We start from the raw sequence: 26,508 nt of genomic DNA, 5'->3' as shown, positions 1-26,508 counted from the left end.
GTCCGTCTCCTCTCTCTCCAAACCGGGCGCGACACTCCCGTCCGCCCTCTCTTCCTCTCCAACAGCGGTGACGCCGCTTTTTACAAAGCTGGGCTGCGCCTCTGAAGCGCTTCCGCCAGCATTCCATGGTGCGCGCGATAAAGCATCGGCCACCTTGTTCAAGCTGCCCCGGCGGTACTCGATGGCGTACGCGTAACGTTGCAACGTCAGCGCCCATCTCGCGAGTCTGCCTGCGGGGTTCTTTAGCCTCTTTAACCAAGACAATGCCTGATGATCTGTCTGCACGGTGAAGACCGCTCCGTCTAGGTACATGTCGAACTTCGACAATGCGAACATGATCGCCAGGCATTCCTTTTCGGTCACGGAGTAATTCCGCTCCGCCGATGTGAGCGTGCGACTAGCGAACGCGACAGGGCGCAGTTTGCCCTCGTGTTCCTGTAACAAAACAGCTCCAACACCGTAGTCACTAGCGTCTGTCTGCAAGACAAACTGCTTTTTCAGGTCGGGGAGGCGCAGACTAGCGGTATTCGCTATCGCGCGAGCCAAGGCAACAAATGCGTCACTCTGTTCCTTGCCCCAGACCCACTTCGAGCCTTTACGCAACAGCAGGTTCAGCGGCCTTGCAAGCTCCGAACAGCGCGGGATGAATTGCCTGTAGAACGCAATCATCCCCAAAAACCTCTGCAAGCTTTTCACATCCATGGGGCAGGGGTAGTTCAGAATTGCCTGCAGTTTGTCATCATTCGGTCTCAGTGTGCCATCATCCACGACAAAGCCCAAGAGGTTCACTCTCTTCGATGCCAACTGCACTTTCTTTGGATTTATGGTTAGACCGGCACGTCTCATTCTATCGAGAACGGAATTCAGGTGAATGAGGTGCTCCTCGAACGACTGTGAGAATATCACAACGTCGTCGAGGTACGCCATGGCGTAGTTGAACCTTGCATCGCCCAGCACGATGTCCATCAGTCGCATGAACGTGCTCGGGGCGTTAGACAAACCAAACGGGAGTCGAGTAAATTCGAAGAGCCCGCGGTGGCAGGTGAATGCGGTTTTCTCAATGTCACCTTCGGCCACCTCAATCTGCAGGTACCCTCTGCTTGCATCTAGGACTGTGAAGAACCTCGCGTTCCCTAACGCGTACATCACAGCCTCGATCGACTGAAAAGGGTACGCAACCGTAGGCGTCAGTGAGTTGAGCTTACGATAATCAACACACAGCCTGACCGATCCATCTTTCTTCGGCGCTAGAACCACTGGGGACGCCCAGGGACTTTGTGAGGGTCTCACCGCACCGGTGTCAATCATCTCGTCTAGGGCACAGTCGAGAAGCTGCCTCTTATGCGCACTTAACGGCCTCGGGTTACACCTGAAAGGGCGCGTATCACCCGTCTGAATCTCGTGCTGAAGCAGGTCGGTTCTGCCCGGTTTTTCCGTGAAGCAATCCGAAAACGGGAGTAAAGTTTCCGCGAGCCTTCGGCGCTGACTACTGGGTCCTGAGAAAGACGCAATAATCGCTTCTAACGGGCCACCGTCTCTCAGCGTCTCGAGGGAGCTCACCTGCCTTTCTGTCGCACAGGTGTGGACAACCACCTTTTGTGCAGGACAGCCGGGCAAGGATGCGCTTTCGAAGGGAATGAGGGGGGCGAGCTGGCTGTAACGATAGCCATTCTCCCCCATGTCGAGCACAATGCCTTCGCTCGAGAGAAAATCCCTTCCCAGAATTACTGGTATTGACAAGCCAGGCAGATAGACGAAGCGATGTCTCCGCTTTCTGCCGTCAAAACGCATCGTAAGACGCACTGCTCCCTTTGCCCTTGCCGCCCCAGCTGCTAAGCTTAACGGGGTTTCGGCCGGTCTGACACGGATGTTACCTATCCGGCAGGCCTCGTACACCTCGTCACCGACCAGTGACAGCGTTGAGCCCGTGTCTACGAGTGCAGAGTAGCATCGACCCGCTAACTGCACTAGCATAAAAGGGCTTGAGCGCGGAACGACTCCCTGAGTTCTACAGGCGAGCGGGACAAAGGCCTCCCCGTCGCCGGCGCGGGAGTTCTTTTCCTGACTAGCGCCTTGACAACCATGAAATTCTCCCGCTGACGGTGAAAGGCCGCTGCCACCAGACATCACCGCCAGCGCCTGGCGTTTCCCTGCATACGCCTAGCTTGGCATTCGCGTGCCACGTGGCCGGGCTGGTTGCAATTCCAGCAAAGCCGGTCGTTGACCCGCCGCGTGGACGGAGGACCCCTCGTTCCACGAAGCGGTTGGGGACGACTCTCCCCTTTCTCCGCGCATTCCTGACGCTCGCTCCGCGCGTGGCCTGTGAGACCGGCACGGCGCCGCTGCTCGAATGCGTACGGGTCAAGCGCGCGAGGGACAACAGGGGGTTCCGCCTGATTTTCCACGGCCATTACCTCGGCGCGCCGAGCCCTCATCGCGCATTCTCGGCCTCCATCCCATGCGCATCCCGGTTCTAGCGATTCGGCCGGCCTGGGGGGCGGCTGGTAGCGCAGTTCGGCGAGTAAATCCGCCTGCACGGTCTTGGCCTCCTGCGCTAGGGCCTCGAGGTTTGTAAAACTGCGGCCCCGCAGATACGGCTTGAAGCGTGGATGGCACTGCCTGATCACACGCGCAACCTGATCTCGGTCGGTTGCCGTCGGGTCTGCCCTCTTGTACAGCTCTTGCATTGCGCGTACGTACTCGAGGAGGCTTTCCTCTGGGTGTTGGGTGCGCAACGCGAGCTCATCCAGCATCCGGCGCTCATAATCAGGCGGCAAGAACTCGGCGCGGAAACGATCTTTGAAGTCCGCCATCGACTGGAAAGTCGGCTGGCAGCGCCTCCATCTCGCCGCGCTCTCGACGAGTGCTACAGGCAGGACCTGCCCTAGCACTACGTCATCTGGGGCGCCCAGAGCCGTCTGGTAGTCCTCGAGTTGTTGTAAAAACTCGTGGACTGATTTCGCGTCCGTGTACCCGGAAAAGGAGGGGACCTCCATATTTATCCGCGGGCGCGATGCTGTCGCCGATGCTACCGATGCTGCGGCCTGGTTGGCGCCAGCCACCGAACCGAGCTGACGGGCCAATGCGGCAAACATCTCAGTCACCTGCCCCATTACGGCCGCCGCGTCGGCCGTCTCACTACCGGCTGCCCCGCCATCCAAAGCCGTGGCTGAAACATCCTTTCTGGGAGGCATAGTTCGCGCTAACTGTCCGGCCGCACCGGCTAACTGCTCATGGCAACAAGAACATTCACATACACAACAATCTATCTACAAACACGCGGAAATACACAACACAAAACGCCCGAAAACTACATAAATAACACAAAACCCCTACCAAATTTACAACACTACACAAGTCGCTACCCCGCGAACATTCCGCCTGACCCGCTCCTTAACCCTATCGGTCCGGCGTGGCCCTGAACAAAGAGGGCCTGCCACGAGTCTGGCTGCACGTCCCAAAATCGGCAGAGAAATCGTCCACAAGGTGTTAATTAAAGCCCCACGTTGGGCGCCATTATTTGTGGGCAATTCCTCTGCGCGGGGACGCACAGGCAGTCACTCGAGGCAGGACTTTGTACAAAGGGTTTATTCTCACATCAGGGGGGCCGGTCGTCGTCGTGGCAGCTGGGTCAGGTGGTCCTTTCGGCAGGGCTGGTCCAAGAGCAAGAGGCCGCGAGCCTTCCCGGTCTCGCCTTATAAAGGCTTTCTCCCAGCCTCTCTCCCCCCGCCCCACCACTCGGGAAGAAGGGGTCCGAGACTACCCACGGTGAGCGGCGCGAGATTTGACTTGCCCGCGAGCAGACCCTACAAACCGCAGCACATATCGCTCTGAATACAGGCTGGTATATCCGGTTTGAGCTCCGTACCGGACTAGTCTGTCCGGTTTCAGCTCCGTACCGGACTGGTCTGTCCGGTTTGAGCTTCGAACCGGGAATGGACTGTCCGGTATGAGCTCCGTACCGGAGCGGTCTGTCCGGTTTGGGATCGATACCGGACCGGTATGAACCGGTATAGCCATCAAACCGGCGGGTCTCGCCGGTATGAGAGTGATACCGGACCGGTATGAAACAGATATGTTCCGGTAAAATCCGGTTTGCCGCGATACCGGATTTTTCAATAGGGAAGTTATCAAAAAGCGATTCGAAGATTTGTGGTTCAAAAGCAGAGAGGTGACATAAGGTTATAAGTGTAGGAAAGCGTATAGATAGAAAATGACAAATTTTAATAACAATTTACAGCACAGTTAAACAAAAATAAAGAAAAAAAGCCGAGCATGGTGGCAACTGCCACCACCCAGTTTCAAAGGGAACGCTCATATCTTCCTCCTATATATATATATCTGTCCATCGATGTGGCAGGTATGCTTCCGTCGCTAGCCCATTTCGTTTGTGCTGGTACAGTTGTGGGGTGCGGAACTTGCCTCGACCTTGGGAGGGAACTACAAAGGAGGACAGCGGAAAGCAACGAGAGGGCGACGACGCGGGAGGGAGAAGCTACCACAACCGGTTTTCCCGTTCGTCCGCGCCGTCATCCGCTCTCGTCGTCTGCCAGGTGCATGCTGGAGTCACTGTGACTCTAGCGCATGCGAGCAGCTGCCGCCCACGGGCGAGGCGGAGCCATGGACGTCAGGTGACGTGGTGCTCTTTCCGCAGTAGTAATCAGTGATTTCGTGCGTCGTGTGGACCGTCTGACCGCTAAAGGCTGATCCATATGACGGACAAAATCACTGTTTCCAACCGCGGACAGAGCACCACGTCACCCGACGTCTCCGCCTCTGCAGCGGGCGACAGCTGCTCGCATGCGCTAGAGTCTCAGTGACTCTAGCATGCACATGGCGGACGGCGAGAGCGGACGACGGCGCGGACGGACGGGAAAACCAGTTTTGGTAAACCTCTCCCTCCCGCACCGTCGCCCTCTGGTTGCTTTCCACCCTTTCCACTATCCTCCTTGCCCTCCTCGCAATTCCCTCCCAAGAGCGAAGAAACTGCCTCACCCCACAACTACACCAGCACAGAGGAAAGGGGCAGGCGACGGAACTGCGCCAGCCACACCGATTTAACCGCACACAAGCGCCTCCATCCGAACAAAAGAGAAAATAACCGAAAATACCCATGACTGAGGTTACTCAAGGGGGTTCAATCGGAGATGAGGGCGCACTCTCAAGAGTTGTACTTCTTAAAGCGCAGCAGACAGCAACTCAGGAGGCAGAGTGCAACCCACGCACCTGTTTTCGGCTTGCGAAGCAAGCGCCGTCCGCCAGTGAAGTCGGGTCACGCTCGAAAACACGCGTGACCAGATGCTTGCAGATTTCTGGCAACGCTCCGTTGATCCATAGCCGACCGGATGTTTTCTCGGATAACTACGTTCCTGCGGACCACAAAATCTCAGAAGCGCCTGCCCTCCGGAGACGTTGAACACCAAGTGCGAGCTCTTCCTACAGCCAGGAATCTCATTTACGTGGCCGACCTGCCACCAGTTGCCATGCACACTTCATCCATGATTAGTTTGGTTTATTGGTGTTTAACGTCTCGAAGCAACTCAGGCTATGAGGGACGCCGTAGTGAAGGGCTCCGGAAATTTCGACCACCTGGAGTCGTTTAACGTGCACTGACATCGCACAGCACACGCGCCTCTAGAATTTCGCCCCATCGAAATTCGGCCGCGCGGCCGGGATCGAACCCGCGCCTTTGGGATCAGCAGCCGAGCGCCGTAACCACTGAGCCACCGCGGCGGGACCCATGATTATTTATACCCGTCCCTAAATTTCATAGTTGCCAGCAAGGTCTCGACGAGGATTAAATGACCGCCCTAGATAGCCTGGAAAGAGCCGCGGCAGGCTCTGCTTTGCACAAGTAGACACGCATAACGAAGCTTTTTAAGAAATAATTGCCACTTTTAGCGGCCTTAGTATTTTTGGCTGTTGTAAGAAGAATCCACGTGCTACGAACATCTGATATGACGAATGGAACCCGCGTGACCGTCAGGTTCGTTATAAGTGGGCTCGACTTAGTTTCAATCGGACACAAAAACCTTTTTCACCCTTTAGACATGGACCTTACAGGTTAGGACGTACCTTCGCGCCAAAGGGGTGTTTGTGCCGTGGTCAGTGCATTTCTACCTGTGCGGTCAACGAGAAACAATTTCCGCAATAAAATGATATTTTTGTCATGATGCTGTATTCTTTTGGGACATACTTAAGCAGCCTCTTAAAAAACCCATTGACATCATACATTTCATTATAACATTTATGTCTGCGATGAAAAACTCCCAAATTCCGTGCGAACTCTTCGTGTTCGTAGGACGCAGAACCACCGCGTTCCACGAGGTCACTGTTCAGACAACAGTGCACTTTAACGCAGGAGGAATATGCTGCGCAAGTTCAACCTCCTGACTGGTTCCCCTTTCATGGCGTGTGCACCGTTTGAAATTTTCATGTGCGGTTGGAGGCAGGTAGTTATGGTGGCATGAGGCCTTATGACGAGATCGCTGAATTCGACGAGGTCAAGTAAGGCATGAGGAGGGTCAGAGAGGTTCCATTTGTTCCATGCAACAACCATAAAAAGAGCCTACAAGATAGCCGAATAGCATAAAGCATCTGTAAACAGAGTTTTCTGTTGCGCCGCTATTAGTACGAATCTCGCTCGGTGTCAGAGGTTAGACTATGCATACTCTTTTAGTTGTTCTTTTTACTGCGTTAGCAGTATAGCCTGATTTCCAAAAAATAACCGCGCTGTGTGCGTGCAGCCTCCATCCTTGATGCACACTCCGGTGGGCGCACATCAGGGCATTCACTGGTAAAAATGCACCTTCAAAAACTTTCACCCATCTCCCCCCCCGGCCCCCTCACCCACCTGTACCCGATATAGCCGAGGCAGATTGTTGTGGAGGCTCAACGTATTCAATTGCCCAAGCGTTCTACGAAAAAAAAAAAAAAAAAACGCTAACAATCATAAGCCTGTCGTGTCAGACACCAAGAACGGGAAATATGACTGCGAGAAGTAGATTTAAGTTGCCAGACAGAGAATTCAAGATCGAGCAGTGCGAGAACAGCGGATGGAGTCGCGCGCTGGCGACTGGCAGCAATTGTTTCTTAGAAGCAGAACGATTTCAGCGAATTGGCATAACGAAATCACTTCACTGTAGTTACATTGCATCGCAGTAGCATCTTTTTGGGCGTAATCACTATCACATGCCAGCGAGCGCATGTATTTCCGCATTACCCTTTTGTGTAATCGGTATTTAATTTTTTTCTTACTAGTACACCTCCACTGTTGCCAAGAACCCGCCTTTCGTTGCTTATTTCCGTCGCGCGCAAACAAGAATATGCGGATTCTAAAAAAAAAAAGAAGCTGCGCCAATTTATACATCCCTCTTTTGGTAATACTAGTTGTAATATCTCGGGTTCAACGTGTCTAGTAGACATTGGGGCTACATGACAGACGGTGGAATGAAGGGCTCCAGATTAACGGAGACCAGCTGGGGATTTTCAGCGTGCGACAGAGCACGCTGGTTTTTCTATTTTTGGAATCAGCAGCTGAGCTCCACAGCCACTGAGACATTTTTTTTATTGCCCTAAAGACCCACCGTGAGGGGTTTTATTTAGAACTTGCTGTCTAAGACAATGAGCGCCTACAAAAATAAATGTTGCACTATTCACTGCTGTTGCTCAGTGGTTAGGGCGCTCGGTTACTTATTCGGTGTACCCGGGTTCGAACTCGGCCCCGGTGGCCACGTTTCGATGGAGGCGAAACCCAAAAGGCACCGTGTCCTGCGCGATGTCAGTGCACGTTAAAGGGCAACTGCGCCACTTTTTGAGAATTTCGCAATACTCAAGGATTCAAATCTATATAGGCTGTAGGTAAATAATGCTATGTTTTTTGCACTACCATTTAATATAGTGACGTAATCGACGATTAAATTTTGCACTTCTCCTCAAAGCAACGGAGGAGTGCGGGGAAGTTCAGTGTGATGACACGGAAGGTATGATTTCAAGTTACTGCTGCCGTCAGCCACGCCCTGCCGTGCCTCGTTGGACGCTGCCAAACAACGTTCGGCGGGCTTTGACTTCAGTGGCATTGATTTTTTTCTTCAAAACAGGCGTTTATGCGTTGGAAATGTACGGATACTTTCGATGACGTTATCATGCGTCCCCCCCAGCGTTGTGCGCTGCGGAGATGCTTGAAGGCCGTCGCAATTTTAATTGGTCATTACGTCACCCTTTCAAATGCTAGGCTAAAAGGACTTCGCATACTTTACCTGGATGTTTCACACAATCGACCCTTTTAAACTCGCTGATTTCTAAAACCTATGCAGTTGCCCTTATCCCCAGCTGGTCGAAATTATTCCGGAGCCCTCCCCTACTGCGCCTGTTTCTCTTTTTTCTTTCCCTCCCACCTTCGTCCCTCTCTTACGGCGTGGTTCAGGTGTCCACGAAGAAGTGAGACAGACTGCGCCATTTCCTTTCCTCAAGAACCACCATCACAACATTGTTGGGTCCTCGCGTTCATATTTCGTCTATTTGTGGGAAATGACGCAAAGAAAAGGAAGGCATTCTCAATCCGTACTAAAATGACTATAGACACCCAGTTTTATTGCGTGTTTTCTCCTTTCAAATGACGCCATAGATATTGGAATACATGTCACTAAATAATTTAGAAAATAATTTTTTCTCCCATGCTGTTTCGGTTTCATCAACCGAATGAGGGCTGTGACGTGAGGTCATCATTAGGTCACGTGAAGCACGAGAAAACTAATACAAACGCTGATACGTTCTTTTAACGAACTCTATCGCTTAAATCAGCTGGCTTCAAGACCTATAATTACAACGAGCGACGTATCAGCAGTTATATTGCCGTTTTATAGCACCTCACGCGAACTAATTTCCACTACACGTTACAGCCATCTTTATGTTGGTGAAACCGAAACAGGGTCAAGAAGAAATTCAAATATAAATTATTTATTATGTGTTGGTGAATACCACGCGGTGCTCTATGTACGCCAACGTGTAACGCATTGTTTGAAAGAAGAAAGCACGCAAGCAAAAGTTTGGTGTCTATAGTACTTTATTGAGTTAGAGCAGTCCTAACATTTTGAATAAAGATTTACGCAAATATGTAAAAGGAGAGAAGTAATAACTCAAGATTTCACATAAACCTGCCGTACAAGTGTTTAGAACTGGCGGTAGTACATTACAGAAGCGTCAATTAGGCTTCTTCCCAGGTACCAGACCTCCTGTAAGTTTGCTGTTGCATATAATGGGTACCATTTTCGCACTTCCCAGTGCAGACAGCTACGGGTGGGCAAATCTATGCGATAGACCATCTCATTTTGTCGGAGAACAAGACGTATGCCGGGATGCAAAAAAGTGGGGCTGAACCGGGTCCCGAACCGGTTCGGAACGGTTCCTTTGAATCGTTCCGGTTCGGGTTCAGTTCCAAGATGGCGAAAAAAATATGGGTTCGGTTCGGTTCCGGTTCCGGGCGAAAATTCGGGTTCGGTTCCGGTTTCGGGTTCGGGTTCAGTTCCGGTTCGACACCCTGGGTACAAGTACGAAACGGGCGGACGGAGAGGGATGTGGGTAGCCGCAGATCAAGAGAGCCGTAAGATATGACACGATAAGCGCTTCCGGATAGTAGATATAAACTGGGCAGTGTGAGGCGCGGGGCATATGGGGAAAGCTTTTTAATGTGACAGCGCTCGCTTCAGCGGCAGGCTGGAATGAGGGATCTGATGTTAGCTTGGGTGTTCCAAATGGGCTCAGGAAGGTAGATTTGGTGGCAGTAGACTGGACGAAAACACAAAGCGTCGGTAGTGCAACATCGAAAAAAAGAGAGACAAAAATAGACTTGTGCCAGTTAATAACATGCAAAAAGAAGCCAGGAAGAAATCTCAGTGGCTGGGAATTGAGAAACACTGACTGAAGAGGAAATCCGTGCGTATGCGGTTAGTGAGGCACATCTGGACCTAGAAGAGCCTCTATTTATAGATGGCTGCGTCACACTGTCCAGAGTGCGCTAATTACGTGTACCTTACGTGTAATTACGTATAATTACGTGTACTGAGCCGAGTCCAAACTTGTCTGCCCGGTAAAAAAGCCAGCTGTCCGGTTCATGTAAACGCTATCGGGTCGAGTAAAGCGGGCGGCGGAGCGTGTCGAGTTAACTCGCCTGCAGGGGGTAGGTTGAGTCGCCTGGCTAACACCTTCCTTCTCCGAAGTGCTTGTACAGCTGGAGGGAAGGGGAAAAATCGGAACCTGTTTTGTACTGGCATCGTTGCGCCTTCGAGACAGAGGGGGTGCGCCACGAGACATTTCTGGCGTGCCGGAGACGTATTAGCGCACGCGTATACAGTAGAACCCCTCTAGAGTAAAATCACTTAAACCAGCAGAAATCTCTACTATATTAGGGTCTTCGTATATCAGTTGTTGGCTATTTACTAATTACAAAGTATTGGCTTATACAAACACTCAGAAATACCTTCCATCCTGCTCCTATCGACCTTTTTATTTATTTTCAGTTGTCACATTTTATTTTCGATTTCGGTTACGTTTTGTGGAAGTACTGCAGTTGCACGAATACAACGCGACTACGAATATACCGCCATTTGAATTACATGTAAAAACCAGAGCTTTGCGTGAACACGGCGTCATCTTTCGCAGCCTCAGCGTCATTTAAGAGACAATAGTTAATTAAGACGCGCGCGCGCCACAGAGAGCACCAAAACTGCCCACACAGTGCCGCAGCTGCCGTGCGGCGAACGTTCGCCCTCTGATTGGTAAATTGGTCGGTTTTTGAAGAAAGGAAATGACGCAGTATCTGTCTCACGTATCTCAGTGGACACCTGAACCGCGCCGTAAGGGAAGGGAGGAAGGTGGGAGTGGAAGAAGAAAGAGAGAAGAGGAGCCGTAGTGGAGGTCTCCGGAATAATTTCGACCCCCTGGGGATCTTTGACGTGCACTGACATCGCACAGCACACGGGCGCCTTGTGCGTTCCGCCTCCATCGAAGCGCGGTCGCCGCGGTCGGGTTCGAACCCGGGCACTCCGGCTCGGTAGACGAGCGCTTTAACGACTGAGCCACCGCGGCGGGTTTCGCCCTCTTTTCTTCTCTACTTACCACTGCACTTTTACTAGATTTCATTTCTCGGTGAACCGCACCGCCTTGTTTTTTCGTTCACAGCAAGCTTTACCTTTTTTTTTTCGTGCGCGCCGCGCGCTTTGCCTCAGTGTTTCAAGGCCTTCATGAAGTTGGCTTCTCCTCGCGAGTTGTAGCATGGTGGTGAAGCCATCTAAAAAAAAACGTCGCTTTTATAGTTTTTGATATACTTTGTATATCGAAGTACTTCGCCTTGGCCGGACGCTCTTTACTACAGCCGTTCAATGTAAAGATATCTTTACTATAAACGAAAAAAAAAAAATGTACAGTCGTCTATGGAAGGCGATATGGGACTACATTTTTCTCTTTACTCTATCTGAGTTTTTACTATATTCCGGTATAAACCGGTATACGTCTTTCTAGTATGTCTTCGGTATGCTAAACACGTCCTGCATACGCCAAGCATACGCAGTCTTTTCATGTTCCCGCTGTGTGTCGCTGCACTCGCACTGGTCATTCATTCAGAGGCGGATTTATGGGTCACTTTGGAGGGCCTTGGGTGGCTGGGGATTCGGCAGCCCCTTCCGAACCATACATTTCTTACATTTGTTCGACTCTTATCCCCCTCCCCCCTCATGGAGTTTAGGTAAACACGCCATTGTCGTCCAGGGCTGAGCTGCTCAGCCCGACGCATTCGACCCGCTCCTGTTGGCTGTATTTAAGTGAAGCACAGACAGCATTGCGCCTGTCCAGCTTGTGTTCTTTTGTCACATTTTCTTGCTTGTTGGTTAACCATCGAAATTCATCGCTGCATGCGGGTGGTGCGGTCGGGTTTCGATCCCCAATGCTACTGGGTACCCACAGGTTTTAGTGGGTACAATAAGCTTTCCCCAGCTTGGTGTTGTGCTTCTATGTAGTGAAATGCTGAGAAAATGGGTCTTTGACCCCACCTTGAATAGACAAAAACGCCTTTTTCATGGCATTCTTTGGCTAAAGATGCCCTTTTTGTAGCATATTAACATCCATCATCATCACAGAAATATGCAGTTGCCAACTATCCCCAGGGGTGTATTTATGGGTCACCCTTAGATGGGGCGGTCGTGTTTGCACACTGCTTTTCTTGGGTGCTCTTCTTTGAGAACAATACGGTTTTCATGGTTTTTCCATAGAACATATTTTTCTGCCCCAATCCCTTTGTCGCCTCCCTGAACCCGCCATTGAATATTCCAGTTTGCATCCTCATGTTGTCAAACATTTTTCCCTTGCCTTGTTCAGTTGGGCTGTCCATCATCTAGTTCGTTATGCTTCCATTACTTTTGTGCATATGTTTTGGTGAGAGACGACTTTGGTTTTCGGGTGGCCAAGAGAAACCGCAACCAAATGCACTGATGGTGTGCTAGTATGTGCTGGTTTTGTACGCATCAGTGGCTACCTGCACAACGTAATGCTTCATCACCTCATTCTGACAGGCCGTCTTCAGTCTGAATTCACCGCAATTCGAACAAATGTTTGGTCTCCTATCGAGTTCGAATGATCAACATTCTACTGGTTTTCGATGCTTATAATTTTCACTGCTTAACGACGAAGGTAGATAAATTTGTCTGAGCCCGATGAACACCATACAAAACCAAGACTATCCAGTAAAGTAGAGAATGGCTATGATCACCATAGTATGGCTTCAGTACTTCAGTACTTCAGCTGCTTTGCCGCAGTTTTCCTATGCCACCTAAACTGGAGAAAATGCACCAATCTGTCATGCAATTTGGGAACATGTGGTAGCGATAAATTTTGTTGACATGGCCTATGCGCCTAGAGGTGCTTATGATAAGTATGGCTGGTCCATCGCCCATAGCTGTCGACCACCACTTTGTGGGAAGCTAGTGACGAGTTCTGCGGCAGCAAGCGCTAGCCACTGGAAGGGAACAATGTACACGTGTATTGTTGCCTGCATTCCGGCCGTGCTCCGGCTCATTTTTCATGGCTGCCAGATTGTCGCCACCATGATGGAAACGTTCTCCCAGTTCCCCACTTTCGGTTGTCTCTTCGCGATTGTGCTTGGCTTTATACCTGCATCTGCGCCGTACGCTGTACAGGCACAATGCAATCCTCAGTTGCTTTGTCCAGAGGTGCCTTGCCATGAGCTGGCTGATCAGGAGAAATCTGAAGTAAAAAAAGGTGGCCGGGACAGCAGCAAATGATCTCCTCATCGTTGATCAAACTGATATTTGCATCTGCATATTTTGGCTAATGTTATTTGTGATATTATCTTGCCCTTGTAAAGCTGCATGAGTTGCTTCATTGCATATGAGGTGGTCATGAAACACTGTCCTGTGATTCCTCTGTGCCATTTCCTGGTCTATTTGCTTTTCTCTCAAACCTCTCCATTTTCTAAATCATCATTCCTGATTTGACATTCTTGATTTTGCAGATACAAGAATTTGCCAGAGATGGACTTTGCGTTGCAGATGTGACAGAGAAAGGAGGACAGCTTTTAGGTGAAAACAGCCTTTTTATTATCCTGTTGCGAACTTGCGATACTGCTGCCAGCCTTGCAAATTGTGCTTTTTTAACGTGAAAGCTTTAAGGGTCCCATGTCGCAGATAAGCCAGTTACATCATCAGTGGTGTTGTTGTTGGTGTTTGCATCACTGGCAGTGAGCGAGAAATCCCAGTGGCAGCAAAGAATTAATAATATTCAGGAACAGATATAAGAAAGTTTGGTTTGAAGCCAAATTTCTCTGGGAGCTTCCTGTAACCAAAGGAAAGTAGTTGAAGTGAAATGAAATTTGGGTCAAATTGGGCTGTGGTGGCAATTGAATCCAGGACCTTGGGATTTACAAGACTGACACACTACCTAGAGTCATGAAGGCAAGTTGAAACAAGCTGAATAAAAGTGCACCTAATGAATGCCAGTGAATGCGTTGTGGTCTTTGACTTAGCGAACTGTCTTAGAGACATGTACTGATGCACACCTAAGCAATTATGAGTATGCTAATTATGAAGGAGGTCATTGTGAGAGTGTTGAGTAGCCAATGTGAACGGGACCCGATAATGCTATTGCGTTCTACTCTTAAAGGCAAAGCCTAAGCATGCTCCAAATTTTTGTCTTCCATATTGCACTGCTAAATCTCACACAGCTAGGAAAAGGTGGAATTTACACTATTTTTAACCATTCCCAGGGTTCCTTCTTTTTTTCTTGAGAAAAGTAATTTCATTGGTTTTTAAACCTTAAATATGGCTGAGCACCATAAGGTTAACGACTTTTGAACCCTGGGTCATGTGGCCGTCAAATAGCCATTAATGCCAGCCTGAACATGTAGTGCTACAGCAGAAGGGAGTAAGAATTAGACCTTTCTTAAAAGCATGTTGCAATGTGGAAGCTATACCTGCATCAGCCATTCAATGGCCCAATTTACTGAACTGCCCGCATTTAAGAACAGTTCATGGCTGATTTGCACTTTGGTTTTCGTGGTTTACTGGTGTACAAGTGCTGGCCATTCACTGCTGTTCTTGCTTCTGAGCATCTTTGTGAATTTAGCTGCTAACAGTCTGTACCAATTCCAGTCTTTGCAAAGCTGCTTGATTCTAGCAAGGCACGCAAATATAGATTACCTATATAGAAAGGATACAACAGACTTTCTCTCTGACCAGGATTAATTTAGACCTCCTGGGGTTCTTTAATGTGCGCTGACATCACACAGCACATGAGTACCTTTTGCATTTCATCTCCATTGAAACGGACAGCCGTGACTATGATTCAACCCTGTTCCTCCGGCTCAGTAGCCTATGCTCTTAACAACTGATCCACCTCGGTGGGTCAGATGCATAAGACATTAAGAAATTTGTAAACATGGATCATCGCAATGAACTTGGTCATGCTCAGTAAAAATTAATAATTGAATTTCTTCTTCCATGTAATTTTGGTGTCGGTTTCAAAGCCGAACAGTGGCACTGATGTCACATGTAGGCTTGAGATCACCAGAGGCAAATAAAAACTGTAATATAATAGCTGTTTGTTCACTAACTTTTATCCTAGCTCTTGAGACTGACTGCATAGGAGTTAGAGTGGTTCAAACCAATGAGTCAGTTTTTATATGCAGATTTTGTAAAACCTGCATGCATAAAAGTTTAGCCATATAGCGATGTGATAAGAAGAGACAGGAACTTAAAGTGACAAAAAGGCACTAGAATAAGTGAGGCCAGCTAAAGAGAAGTGGCATAAACCATGATAAAGGCAAGAATTTGAGAGATAAATAGATGAAATACATGTTACATTTCATAGTAATGAAATAGTTCAAAAGAGAAGTGTTTGATATTAATTAATGTGCAAGAGTCACAAGTAAATGGATGGACAAGGTGAAAGTTCTCTAAGACAGTTGCAAATGTCATTGAGTTGCACTGCTGGAAATTTTAGAAAGTAATATTTAGATGTGCTCTGCTAGACTCAATTATTTAAATACACAAATTAATTATTACAACTGGATTAATCTGTTTTATATGTTAGCAAGACACGGTGATGGAAACTTTAACAGAGAATGGTTAATTCTACTCTAGAGAGCAGTTTATGTGCGCAGAAGCTAGTTATTAACTATGGGGAAATCGTATTTGAGCAAAACTATCATTACAAAATATTTTTATTGTTATTGAATATTAAGGAGTTCCTTTGAGTCATGCTGTTCTAAAATGCTTTTCTTACAGGCCGAAATCAAGTCTTGCCTGGGGTGCCAGAGATGGTTCCAGCAATGACTGTTGAGGCAACATTCACTGACGGCACCAAACTCGTAAGCTGCTGCGTAATTTTTGCATACTTCAGGAAAGCTGCTTCAATTTTCATTCCACTGTTTCAGTCCCTCTTATTGCACACATTCTGCATGTTTATTTACTTATTTATACCTGTATCTGTAGAACGCTTTGAGGGTTTAGTGTTGACTAAACTAGACTATAGGCTAAGGTAGACTATAGCAACAATGCAACCTGAGTGCTTAGGCTATGAAGCGAAGAGAGAGATCAATGAATTGCAATTCATGACGTATCAAAAACGAAAGAAGAGGCACCTGAAATAAAACAATATCTTACGTTCAATACACATGCTAATAATATTCATCATTTATAAAACAACAAATATTCTTGCAGAACTAGCTGTGCCAGAGTTGCACATGACAAACTGACAATTTTCCGGCGAAATGTTTCATTTTTGTGTCAGTCATGAAAAAAAGGGCATCTGTTTGAATGTATTTATTTGGAATTTGTACTCGCATAGCATCAAACAGCGGTTTATACATTGAATCATAGAGCCTTGAATCTTTAAATTTATTTTCCTCAATGCTTGCTTTCTTTTGAAAAATGCGAAATGGGGACATACTGAGGTATATATCACTTCCTGAGAATGGAGGTTTTCCGAACATCTCGCTGCGCCCAAAGATGTCATGAGATGTAATGCCACTGAACGTTACGGAACAATTTCTGTGATTAAGCTCAAGGTCACAAACTTGTGCTCTGTTTTTTTCCTGTTAATAATGCAGTGACTGCCCTATGAATCTGTGTAATCCTGCACTACGACAGGTTTGTCTTCATTTTCCTATTTGTCGACGGAATGGAGACCTGAAGTGGGCACTTCATGGAAGCTTCTTGCCTGTGCCTGATGTGGCCATTTTTGAGAGAAGGAAGGTAAACACGAACTGTTAATATGTGATTGCACTAACAATGGCAAGCCATGTTTTGCTTTGCTGCTCGTATTTTTTTGTGCAAACTGCAGTGTTTAAACCTGAGGTACCAACCTGAGATACCTGAGGTTTCAACCTGAAATACCAGCTGATGGATTCTGCTGCTTTGTTTGCCTTAAATTGTTCAGGGTCTTATGTTTAGCTCCCCATCAGCCATGTAAGTCCTGGGTGTTGCTGGAATTTTCCATGATGATACATAAGAGGGAGCGCTTGTGTGAGATGAATGAGCTGTCTCCTCTCATCTCTAGATCTGGTTGTGTTGCTAGGGGTCGAAGCACAGAATCACAGAATTCGATATTACACTTGGCATGCCTTCAGGTGACTTTTAATGGATTGTAACATAATGCTAGACAATAATAATCAAGAATATGCTCTCTTTAAAATGCTTACTTGGCTGACCAATAAGTAAAGTGAATTCATGAAGAAGTACTTTGTTAGCCCATAGATTCTATCAGTGACATTGGAGAATTGGAATGCCAAAAAAAAACACTGCAGAAACACAAATTAACTCTTTACAAAACAGTAGCAATAGTGACGCATAAAAATATCATGCCTCTCTATGACCGGAAAACCAACCAATTGCATGAACAGATGGCACTAGCACAAAAATACCACAGAAAGCTTCTGCCGTATGGCAGAGAGGTACTGTAGGCATTCAAGAATTTTGGGAGAATGGTATGATTTACCTACATATGTTTCAGATATTATAGCATGGTAATTTATCCAAGTTCTGGAATAGATTATTGATGTTCAAACAAATTTTTGACAAGGCACAGCATACCACTGGAACAGGAAAAGTACCATGTTCATTTTCTCTTTGCTGTCATGATGCCCATTGGCTGCTCTTGGTCACATGGTCATTTTGCTGCATAAATGGTCCATGCTGGCCAGTGCCTGGCATCATCTGTGTAGGGCTCAGGTGTTCTAACTGCATGTCGTGAATGATGTCTACTTCTAGCATTTTGATGACATGTCGCAAAGTTCGCGTGCACTCTGCGCCTAAGGTATGAGAGCAAAGGATGCGTACAGTTTAGTATTTGGTTGCAGATCTCGGCCGAAACTGAGAGCCTTCTTTCTGCAATTCCACACAGCAAAATCGGCGAAATGTGACATGCCGCTCCACGTAGTTGGAATTGATAAAATTCCTCACAAGGGCAATACGTGGCTGTGGTGCCAAGTAGATTTGCAGATTCCTTTCGTCTGCTATACGCAGGCCGCTTCTCTGTTGAACTTCACTGTTATTGCTGACCTCCCTTGTCTTTGCTGGTGATGTGATGTTCAACAGTTCTTCCACTTCACTTCGAACACCTCTTAAACTTCAACTGATATCGCAATTTAAGAATATTTATTAGCACCAACTTTTGCAAATAAATGCAGGCACCTTAGTGCTCCCCTCGCACCACCAAATGCAGCACAAAAGTGCTGTGTAAAGTAGATTTTTTTTTCGTTTCTTTTCACAGTGGCATGAAGAAATAAAATATTGAATATTGACTCATTGAAATTTTCAGAGATGATTTCCCTAGCCTAAGCCAGGGTACAAACTCCCATTTACTTTGTAAAGTTACCTTGTTGAAAACAGCATCTGACTCGGACAGCCACGACATTCAAAATCCTTCGTGGAGAGAATGGGGCCTAGACATAAAAATGGACAGAAAATGAACAGGAACTCGACCGGCATGTCAACACGGTTGTCCTTCCAATGCGTCCCTTGCATATCTATGCACTGAACAGGCTAGCAATGAGGTTGGAAAAGAAGCCATTTCTAGAAACGACCCTGGATTCTCTTCAGGAAGAGGAAGAGAAGCTGAAAACACGAAGTTGTCACCGCATTACTTCAGTTGCAACCAGGAACAATGTCCTTACATCCGAGACTTTTTTTTTCCAAATTGCCAGAATTTTTGCCCTACCATTTATAACAACAATCTCTCGCAAGTTTGCGCTTCGGAAAAAAAGGCTGATAATTAATTTGTTTGCAATTAAGCTTAATTTTATCTCTGATTACTGCAAGTTGCTCAGACACTCACTACACACAAGGTAAAACAAAAAGCTGCTCACACAAAGCGTTTTATTTGTGCGATTGTCTTTTTGTCTCATGTGTTGTGTGTGTCTGAGGAGAGCACAGTAATCAGCAATGTAAAACCAACTGGTCCCTCTCTTAGCATTGCCTAAATACAATTTCTCTATCTTTCATGCTACCTGCATATTACAAAGAGTAAACTATTGATAGATGAAAATGTGGATGCCAAAGTACAGCAAATACATGGTCCTGCATCAGTCCTCCTTGGACACGTTGCCGAGGTCGAACCTGCGATCTCTCTAAGAAAATAACTGTGTGCACTGTTACCAGTTAAGAACAGAGCAAAGGTATGCTTCATTTACTGCTCTAAAAGCATGCCAAGTCGTTTAATTTGCGTTATTCGTTTTAAAACCTGCGTCAAACTATTTTAGTGGCTGGTGCTGTGTGCACACAGGACCAAATACGGTGGCTGTGCGGAGCACTGCCGATGGTCACATTACGTTTCCCGCTTCAGTGACATTAGCCAACTGCACTCTTTAATGCCATCTGGTGGTGATAGAGTGTGCTGAGCTATTAACGTGCCTATTTTTTTGTTTCTCATGATGGTTTTTAGTTTGGTTTGAACTACAAGTGCAAACGTCAAATACAAACGACAAGTGGGTGCAATTTTTGGCTAATTTAAAGCTCAGATGTTTGTGAAGTGCCCTACAATCCTTGAGGTGTTTCTCATGATCAACAACATTGTGTAAATGCGCCCCCTTTAATATTCAAGAGGAAGGCCGGAGTACCTGAGCAAAAATACACACACGGCAGTTCAAATGACCACCATGCTGATGTAGTCATCAGGCTGGAGACAAACATATAAAAGTTGTTAGATTATCGTAGTTGTTGTTTTATCATCTCTAAGGAAGCGCTCTGTTTAGCCTCTTTTTTTTATTGCAGAAAAGTAGATGGGGGTAATGAGCTCTACTTATGTAAAGCAGCTTGCCAAGACTGCAGCTTTGGAGAATTAGCATCTTTTCTGAATGTGGCAAAGAAAAAAAACAAAGCCAAAAATTAGGATCCAGAAGAAAGATTTACTTTGGTAAAGAAGCTAACTGGTAGAGGGGCTAGAGGAGGAATAGAAGAAGAGCAGTAAAACATAAAACAAATCTTTGGGAGAATGGAGCTTTGGTACTACCGTGAAAATAAATTTTGATTGCTAAGAATGAATCTACCTGCTTTCATATATATGGAGGAGGTGTGCTGAATACTCTGCAAATGCTTAAATGGTGCTTTTCTTTCCAGCCTGATGTGCTGTCAAGAGTCGCGCCCATGCCTCTGGAAGATATGGACCACGAGACAATACAACACCTGAGCAGTGTGCCTGGCAAGGTTATGCCTCTCGAGCAAGACTCGGACATTGTTATAAATGAGGGTCGGCCTGTCTTCTCACTTCGGGTAGTGAACACGAGTGATCGTCCAGTGCAGGTACGTTACTAGCGATTATTTGGAGTTTTTCTTAGATAAAAATTACATTGTGCTTTTATTACTTGAAAATAAAGTGCTCCTGTTTGCTCTGTTATGGTGTCGCTTCACCAGTAGTTTGAAAGGGACTCTGCGGATTAAGTGAAGTTGGCCTGTATTGATAGATTACCACATTCTTACCACAAAGAGGGTACATTTGCTGAAAATCGAGCTTTGATAAGCTAGAAAAGATAGAACAATAAAATGCAGGTGTCATTGTCACCAGCAATAACCACAGGTACACTGCAATGACGTTGAAGGCCAATTTTCATGCGCTGATTTACGAGGCTAGACAATACTACTATGCACTTCCAAATGGCAATCATGAGGTACTTTTTGGTGTTGACTTCACGGGCCTGAATTGAGTGGTGGCACATCCTTTAGCGCATAACGAAGCCCGTTGAGGCTGAACTTTAGATGCAGATGCTTACTGCTGCTAGATGGTCTGATGAAGTACTTGACAAACCGGTAAAACGTACTGCTGTCATGAAGCAGCAGTTTGTATAATTTACCGATCATTTGGAAACATGAGAAACAGTAGTGAAAGTGCTTTTCGGGTAGTTCACTCGTTTTAATCTGATATTGTGTGAGCAGACTTATGAATGCATTAGGTCAAGACATAGAAAAGATGGTCTTGATAAGCTGCTGTACCGTAACACTATACAGCATGCAGATGCTAAACAGCTTGCACATGCTAAACAGCTTCCCGTAGGCATTTCGTTGCATGTTAATCTTTGGTGTTTTATGCTGTTTATTTGATTTTAGTTTTAGTTAGTATTTTCTATCTGCGAAGCCTAGACGAAAATGACGAGTTGGAAACTACTGTTGACTGCACTTATTTTCTTGGAAATATGGATGATCTTTCCTCTTCAGGTGACAAAAGGTTTAAATGCTGCCTGGAAAGTTAACTATGATTTGTGAAAGCTCAGTGTATCTAGTAGCATTGGCTTTTGCTGCTGTATGATTGAAAGAAGACATGCTCATTAAGACACAAGTTTGTTGCTTGCCATGGTTTAATGAGCAACACAATTAAAAGTGCCTGTGAGGCATGGTATGAAAGCTTAATGGCAAACTCTGCTGTCACAGAATGCTGACGGCAGTTGAAGCAGTGAGGAAGACAGGCAAAAGTAGAAAACTGTTTAGGGGGCTGACCTGGGCCCAGAATGGACAGTATAAATTGGCGGGGGCGAAAGCGACAAATGTGCTCGGCGGTCGTCGAACAGAAGGCCCGCCACTCTTGGCCATGCTGTATTCACAGCTGATAGCAAACTTTCGAGATATTGCGTGCAAAGTTACAACATTCTGGAGCAAAATAGAAAAAGTTACAACATTCTGGAGCAACATAGAACCGGCTCCGCCTGGATGCAATCAAATAAATCTTGTCGCACCTTGCATCAAAAACAAAGCAATAAAGTGGTGTGCTGGCAGCTTTGAAGAATGAACAAACAAACACTACAACGAATTGCAGCAATATAACAACCTTTTTTTTTTTTCTTTGAAAACTGATGGTCAAGTCTGTGACAAAGTTTTTATAGTTTCTTACATTTCTGTCTTGTCTGGTGTTTTTGTCTGCCGCTGGGGGGGTGATATGCACTGCTAATTCCCTCATGCGCTTCACTTTCCTTGTCTCTGCTTTTGGCAGGTCGGAAGTCATTACCCGTTTATTGAAGCAAACAAGTACCTTGTATTTGACAGAGAGAAGGCATATGGGATGAGACTTGTGAGTACGGACCTATTTATTTGAATTAAGACGCAGTACATACTATTTACTAATGATTTCTAGGTGTGCATACTATATTTAATAAACTTTAGCTTGCACATTTTTTCACAAAAGTAGAGCCTGAAAACAGCATGTGTGTTACAATCAGGTGCAAAATCAAAACCGTGCCAGAAACAACCCCAGCGCCATTGCCTCCACAAGATAGGGGCTAAGCCCTTTCATGCTGGCAGTTAACATTTTGTAGATGTTAGACTCAATTATAGCTGAATACAACTTAAGAAGCAAATGTCCCTCAAGGGAGGCCCTCCAGTCAATACTGTTGACTTATTTTCATGACATTGTGGTCAGTCACCTTGCATTTGGTGGTGTTCATGTGCTAATAAACATGGCAGGTGAAAGCCTTGCACCTGGTAGTGTGCGCCTGCTAGCAGCCGGGGGGGGGGGTGCAAGTCTTTCACCTGGTAGCTTGCATCTATAATAGTTGTGGCAGGTGCAGGCAATTGACTGCGACATCATGACAATAAGTCAACATCATTGATTAAAGGTTCTCGTTGAGAGGCAGTTGCCTCTTTACTGTTGACTTGTGGCCTGGTGGTTTTCACTGTGCTTCACGTCTTTTTTTTGCACTGTTTTATTTTTAATATTTATTCGCATTTTTTGTTTTCACTAGCTTAAAAATAAAGTGCATGTTAAAATCGAGTAATTGTGGTACCGTATATTCGCATATAGGTCGACATGTTCTTTCAGAACTGCACTCTTGATACTTGGTGGTTGACCAATATGTGAATCACAACTAGGGTGAGGTGCAAACCCGGCTGCAAACTCAAAAAAAAGAAGAGAGAACAATGCCAACTATGCTACTGTATAATGTGCTGCATTCTGGCTGCCTTACAGCCTTCACAAACTGCTGAAGTTGCTGCCATTGTTACTACGCAAAGTATCATGTGTCCCATTTTTTTTTTTTCAAGGAAGGCGTGCAAAAGGTCGATGTACAAATTAGAACTGAGCATGACTGCACAGGTTAGACACACTGTTATAAAAATGAAACTTCTGTCAGTTGTTGAGCCACATGGCGAGTCATGCCTCCTGAATGTGGCCGACCATTCTTGGTGAAATTTCACTGAGCCATCATCTTACACACACAGGCATCCAAAAATTTAGCCACAGCATGCCTAATTTCGATGTTGCCAAAAATTGCGTCAGGTGCTGGGGTATATGGTCTCAGTGGACTTTAAAACTCCCGTACTGTGGATGTTCGGGACATTCGCAGGATGTCTGAATAAGTTCCAGTGCCCATTAGGGTGGAAGTACCTCTCTGGTAATGAGTTTCTCATTGTGCCATCGCAGCTCCTGCATGTTGTGCACTGTGCTGGTCACCATAATTTGCATGTTGGTGGCTCTGAGCTTTGATTGGTCAGCAGATACAACATTCCAGCTTTATTTTCTTTTGCAGTTCCTTTTGACATTAGGCATTTAAAATATATGTGTTCATGAGCACGTGAGAAAATATGGTACTAACTGAAAGTGGACACCTATGAAGTTGGAACAGTTATCGTTGTTTACTGGTATGTCTCTGTTTCAGTACAAAACATAATTGGTATATTGATTGTTCATGCATATTTTCTTGAATGATCATGAAAGAAGCTAGAATACAGGGCGTTGCACATAAATATGCAGGTCTGTAGCAAACAAAGTTTTTCTGATTCAAGGGCTGCTGATTGCATTCATGACTGAATCGTGTCAATGCTTGCTGCTCTGTGTCATGGGCACAAAATGTCCCAATAAACAGTGCATTTTGGATTAATGCTCCCATCACTTTGTATCCTCCATCACCTACTTCTGGTAACATTTTCAGCTATGATGCTTTTGGCTCTCACATGCTGTGCAGAATCAGCGCCTTATATGTGCAGCTCACTCATTTGCAAAAATACTTTATATTATATATTATATATTTTTGTATTATATTTTATGAGTGCACATTTGTTTCTGGTACTTTCTTGTGCAGAATGTACCTGCTGGAATGTCAATCCGCTTCGAACCTGGAGATGCTCGGACTGTGCCTCTTGTTGAAATTTCTGGCTCAAAGTAAGATAAAACCCCACTTTTATATTTGTACATCTTTGAAGTGTTTTTCATTGTCTTGTAGTGCAACAATATGTGAGTTGCATGTGACGTCATATGTGCCACGAAGGAGTGTGGAGCATAGCTTCAACAATGCAAGCTGGAACGAGTGATGATAGGCAGATTTACACACAGGTTTTCACCATACTCTGGTCTCAAACATGGCAGCCACTGTGACATTCGTGAAACTAGTGCATGGTGGCTTCAAGTGTCAACTTTTACCGTGGAAATGCTGCTCACGCAGTTTCAGCATTTGATTTTGGAGGAGCATGCTACTCTTTTAAAGAAGTGAATGCATGCTCTCATGTGGTGCACTCAGTATTAAAGCGCACTGTAGCAGAATTTATGCTCAGGTATTGTTTAAGCTATTTTTGCATCATAAATTCGCAGTTTACTGTGTTTTTATGCCTGAAAACAAGATACAATTTTCCGATAGGTGGGCATTGAGGAAATGCTTTCATGAATTAACGTAATTTCTCAGTTAATGAAATACTATTTTGCAGCTTTATTCAATTCATTCAATTCAAGATTTACCACTAACGTTGCTCATATTCATCTGCATCTAAAATCACTTTGACCAGTTTAACAGTACAGAGCTCAGGTGTGACTAGGGGAGAGTATATATACATGGAAGTATCTCTATTTGAGATGATGTTTTTAAATTGTCTGTTACTAGCTCCCCTGATATATCACTACCTTGGTGCCATATCAGGGCTGCTCTCTGATATGCCTAGGTACTCTTACCTTGATGCTCTCAGGTGTGGTTGCAGATAGTTTGTGCAAGTTACTCAATACAATAATTTAAAAAAAATAAACTAATGCTCTGATATTTTATTTGAATTGGAGAATCCGAGCCAACCATCTTTGTTTTTACCACAATAAACTTTTACAGTGTGCTGTTGCAGTCAAAAGTTACGGCACACAAGCGTCTGAGAGCAAAAATTATTTTGGTGCAGTTACGTAATCCATTTGCCTGTAATTTTTCAAGGAATGAGGATACATGCATGCTCTAACCACCACAATGAACATTTTTTCGAGAACATGCATCCCATAAACTTTTGACTGTGATTGTGATAGCACATTAATTCCAAGCACTATATGTAAGGTTTGCTGAGTGGGCAAAGCTATTCCTTGTAGTCACTTTTGAAGCTCTTTACTGCATGATGATAAACGTCTCCAGTCATTATCAGACAGAAAAAAACATTTTTATATCTGGAGACAGATTAATTTGAACACAATTCCAATTTTCTCTTTTTTTTTTTTGTGACGTGCATTGCTATGTTTATACGCTGAGAAATCCACCCATGTTTGAACTTCTTATGGAATCACTGTCTTGATTACAGAGGTTTTATTTTAGTTAAATCTGAAAACAGTTATTAATTCTGGGATGGGATTAGCTCAACAATTTCTCCAGTTAACATTGTAACCTTCTGGAGCATGTTGAGCATCCCACACAAGTAAAAGCTGTCATGAAGCTTTGTGCTTTTACCATCATAAGACTGATTTTGCTGTTTTCCACTGTAGAGTGGTTCGAGGTGGCAACAACTTATGTGATGGCCAGGTGACCAATAAAAACCTTCCGCATGTTATGGAGAAAGTCCGAGCACGTGGTTTTGGCCATAAGAAACAGGTATGTTTTTACCTTACGCATTATTATGTGAACTACTTACTACTTGATGTCCTTCTGATAAATATTGACTTATTATGTTGTATATTTTCTTTCTTTGTATTGTTTGGTCGCAATGAATGGCATAGATTTCCCACAGTTACCACTAATAACACATACAGTTGATACTTAGCATCCAGACCTGTCTGTCCCTCTGTGAACTGTTTCTGCAGTGCTTTCACTGCTTTTAATGAGTTAACTAGCTCAGCATATCATAGAATGGCCAGACTGTTACTAAAATAAGGTGCTTTTACTTCTCTAGATTGGAAACACTTAATGAATGCCAGAATGTTGGTGTTTTGAGACTTGGTGATGACTGTTATCTTTCGCATTGCTATGTTATGCTTGCCCATTTTGAAGGCTTAATTACACTCATGATGCGCAGTTGTTTGGAATCTTATTTATGATTTCTATTTTTATGCTAGTCATATGCTGTATGGCATCACATTAGGTTTATAAGGTAAATGAGCAGTTTTCAAGGAATTCAAAATGAACGCAAATAAAATATCATCTCCTAACCAGAATAGATCCCTTATTTGCTATGAAAGTGAAGAAATGGTACTGTTGCTTCTGCACAAAATTGACGGTGCAGTGATCGTCTAAATCTCAGGCAGATGTGTATGGTTAACTGTTTGGGATTGAGCTGTATGCTGAAGATGGGA

The 26,508-nt window shown here is 45.5% G+C and overlaps 1 protein-coding gene across 5 annotated transcripts in view; it reads left to right on the top strand.

Moving 5' to 3' along the window:
* Positions 1 to 26,508, top strand: part of LOC149363868 (uncharacterized) — a 117,533-nt gene that overhangs the window by 50,759 nt on the left and 40,266 nt on the right. For 2 of the 5 annotated variants that reach the window (XM_089573831.1, XM_089573833.1), the window contains 7 exons: positions 13,523 to 13,589; positions 15,792 to 15,874; positions 16,656 to 16,760; positions 20,121 to 20,303; positions 21,982 to 22,059; positions 24,065 to 24,144; positions 25,705 to 25,810. In XM_089573831.1, coding sequence (XP_089429957.1) covers positions 13,523 to 13,589; positions 15,792 to 15,874; positions 16,656 to 16,760; positions 20,121 to 20,303; positions 21,982 to 22,059; positions 24,065 to 24,144; positions 25,705 to 25,810 — 702 coding nt within the window. Of the gene's footprint in view, positions 1 to 13,017; positions 13,129 to 13,522; positions 13,590 to 15,791; positions 15,875 to 16,615; positions 16,761 to 20,120; positions 20,304 to 21,981; positions 22,060 to 24,064; positions 24,145 to 25,704; positions 25,811 to 26,508 lie in introns of those variants that run through there. The other 3 variants (XM_089573835.1, XM_089573834.1, XM_089573832.1) reach the window with 3 other exon arrangements.

Source organism: Amblyomma mixtum, chromosome 2 (genome assembly GCF_055824585.1).
Source record: "Amblyomma mixtum isolate Tamu chromosome 2, ASM5582458v1, whole genome shotgun sequence".
In the NCBI taxonomy this organism is placed as follows: domain Eukaryota; kingdom Metazoa; phylum Arthropoda; class Arachnida; order Ixodida; family Ixodidae; genus Amblyomma; species Amblyomma mixtum.
This window is presented reverse-complemented; position numbering and strand designations above follow the sequence as displayed.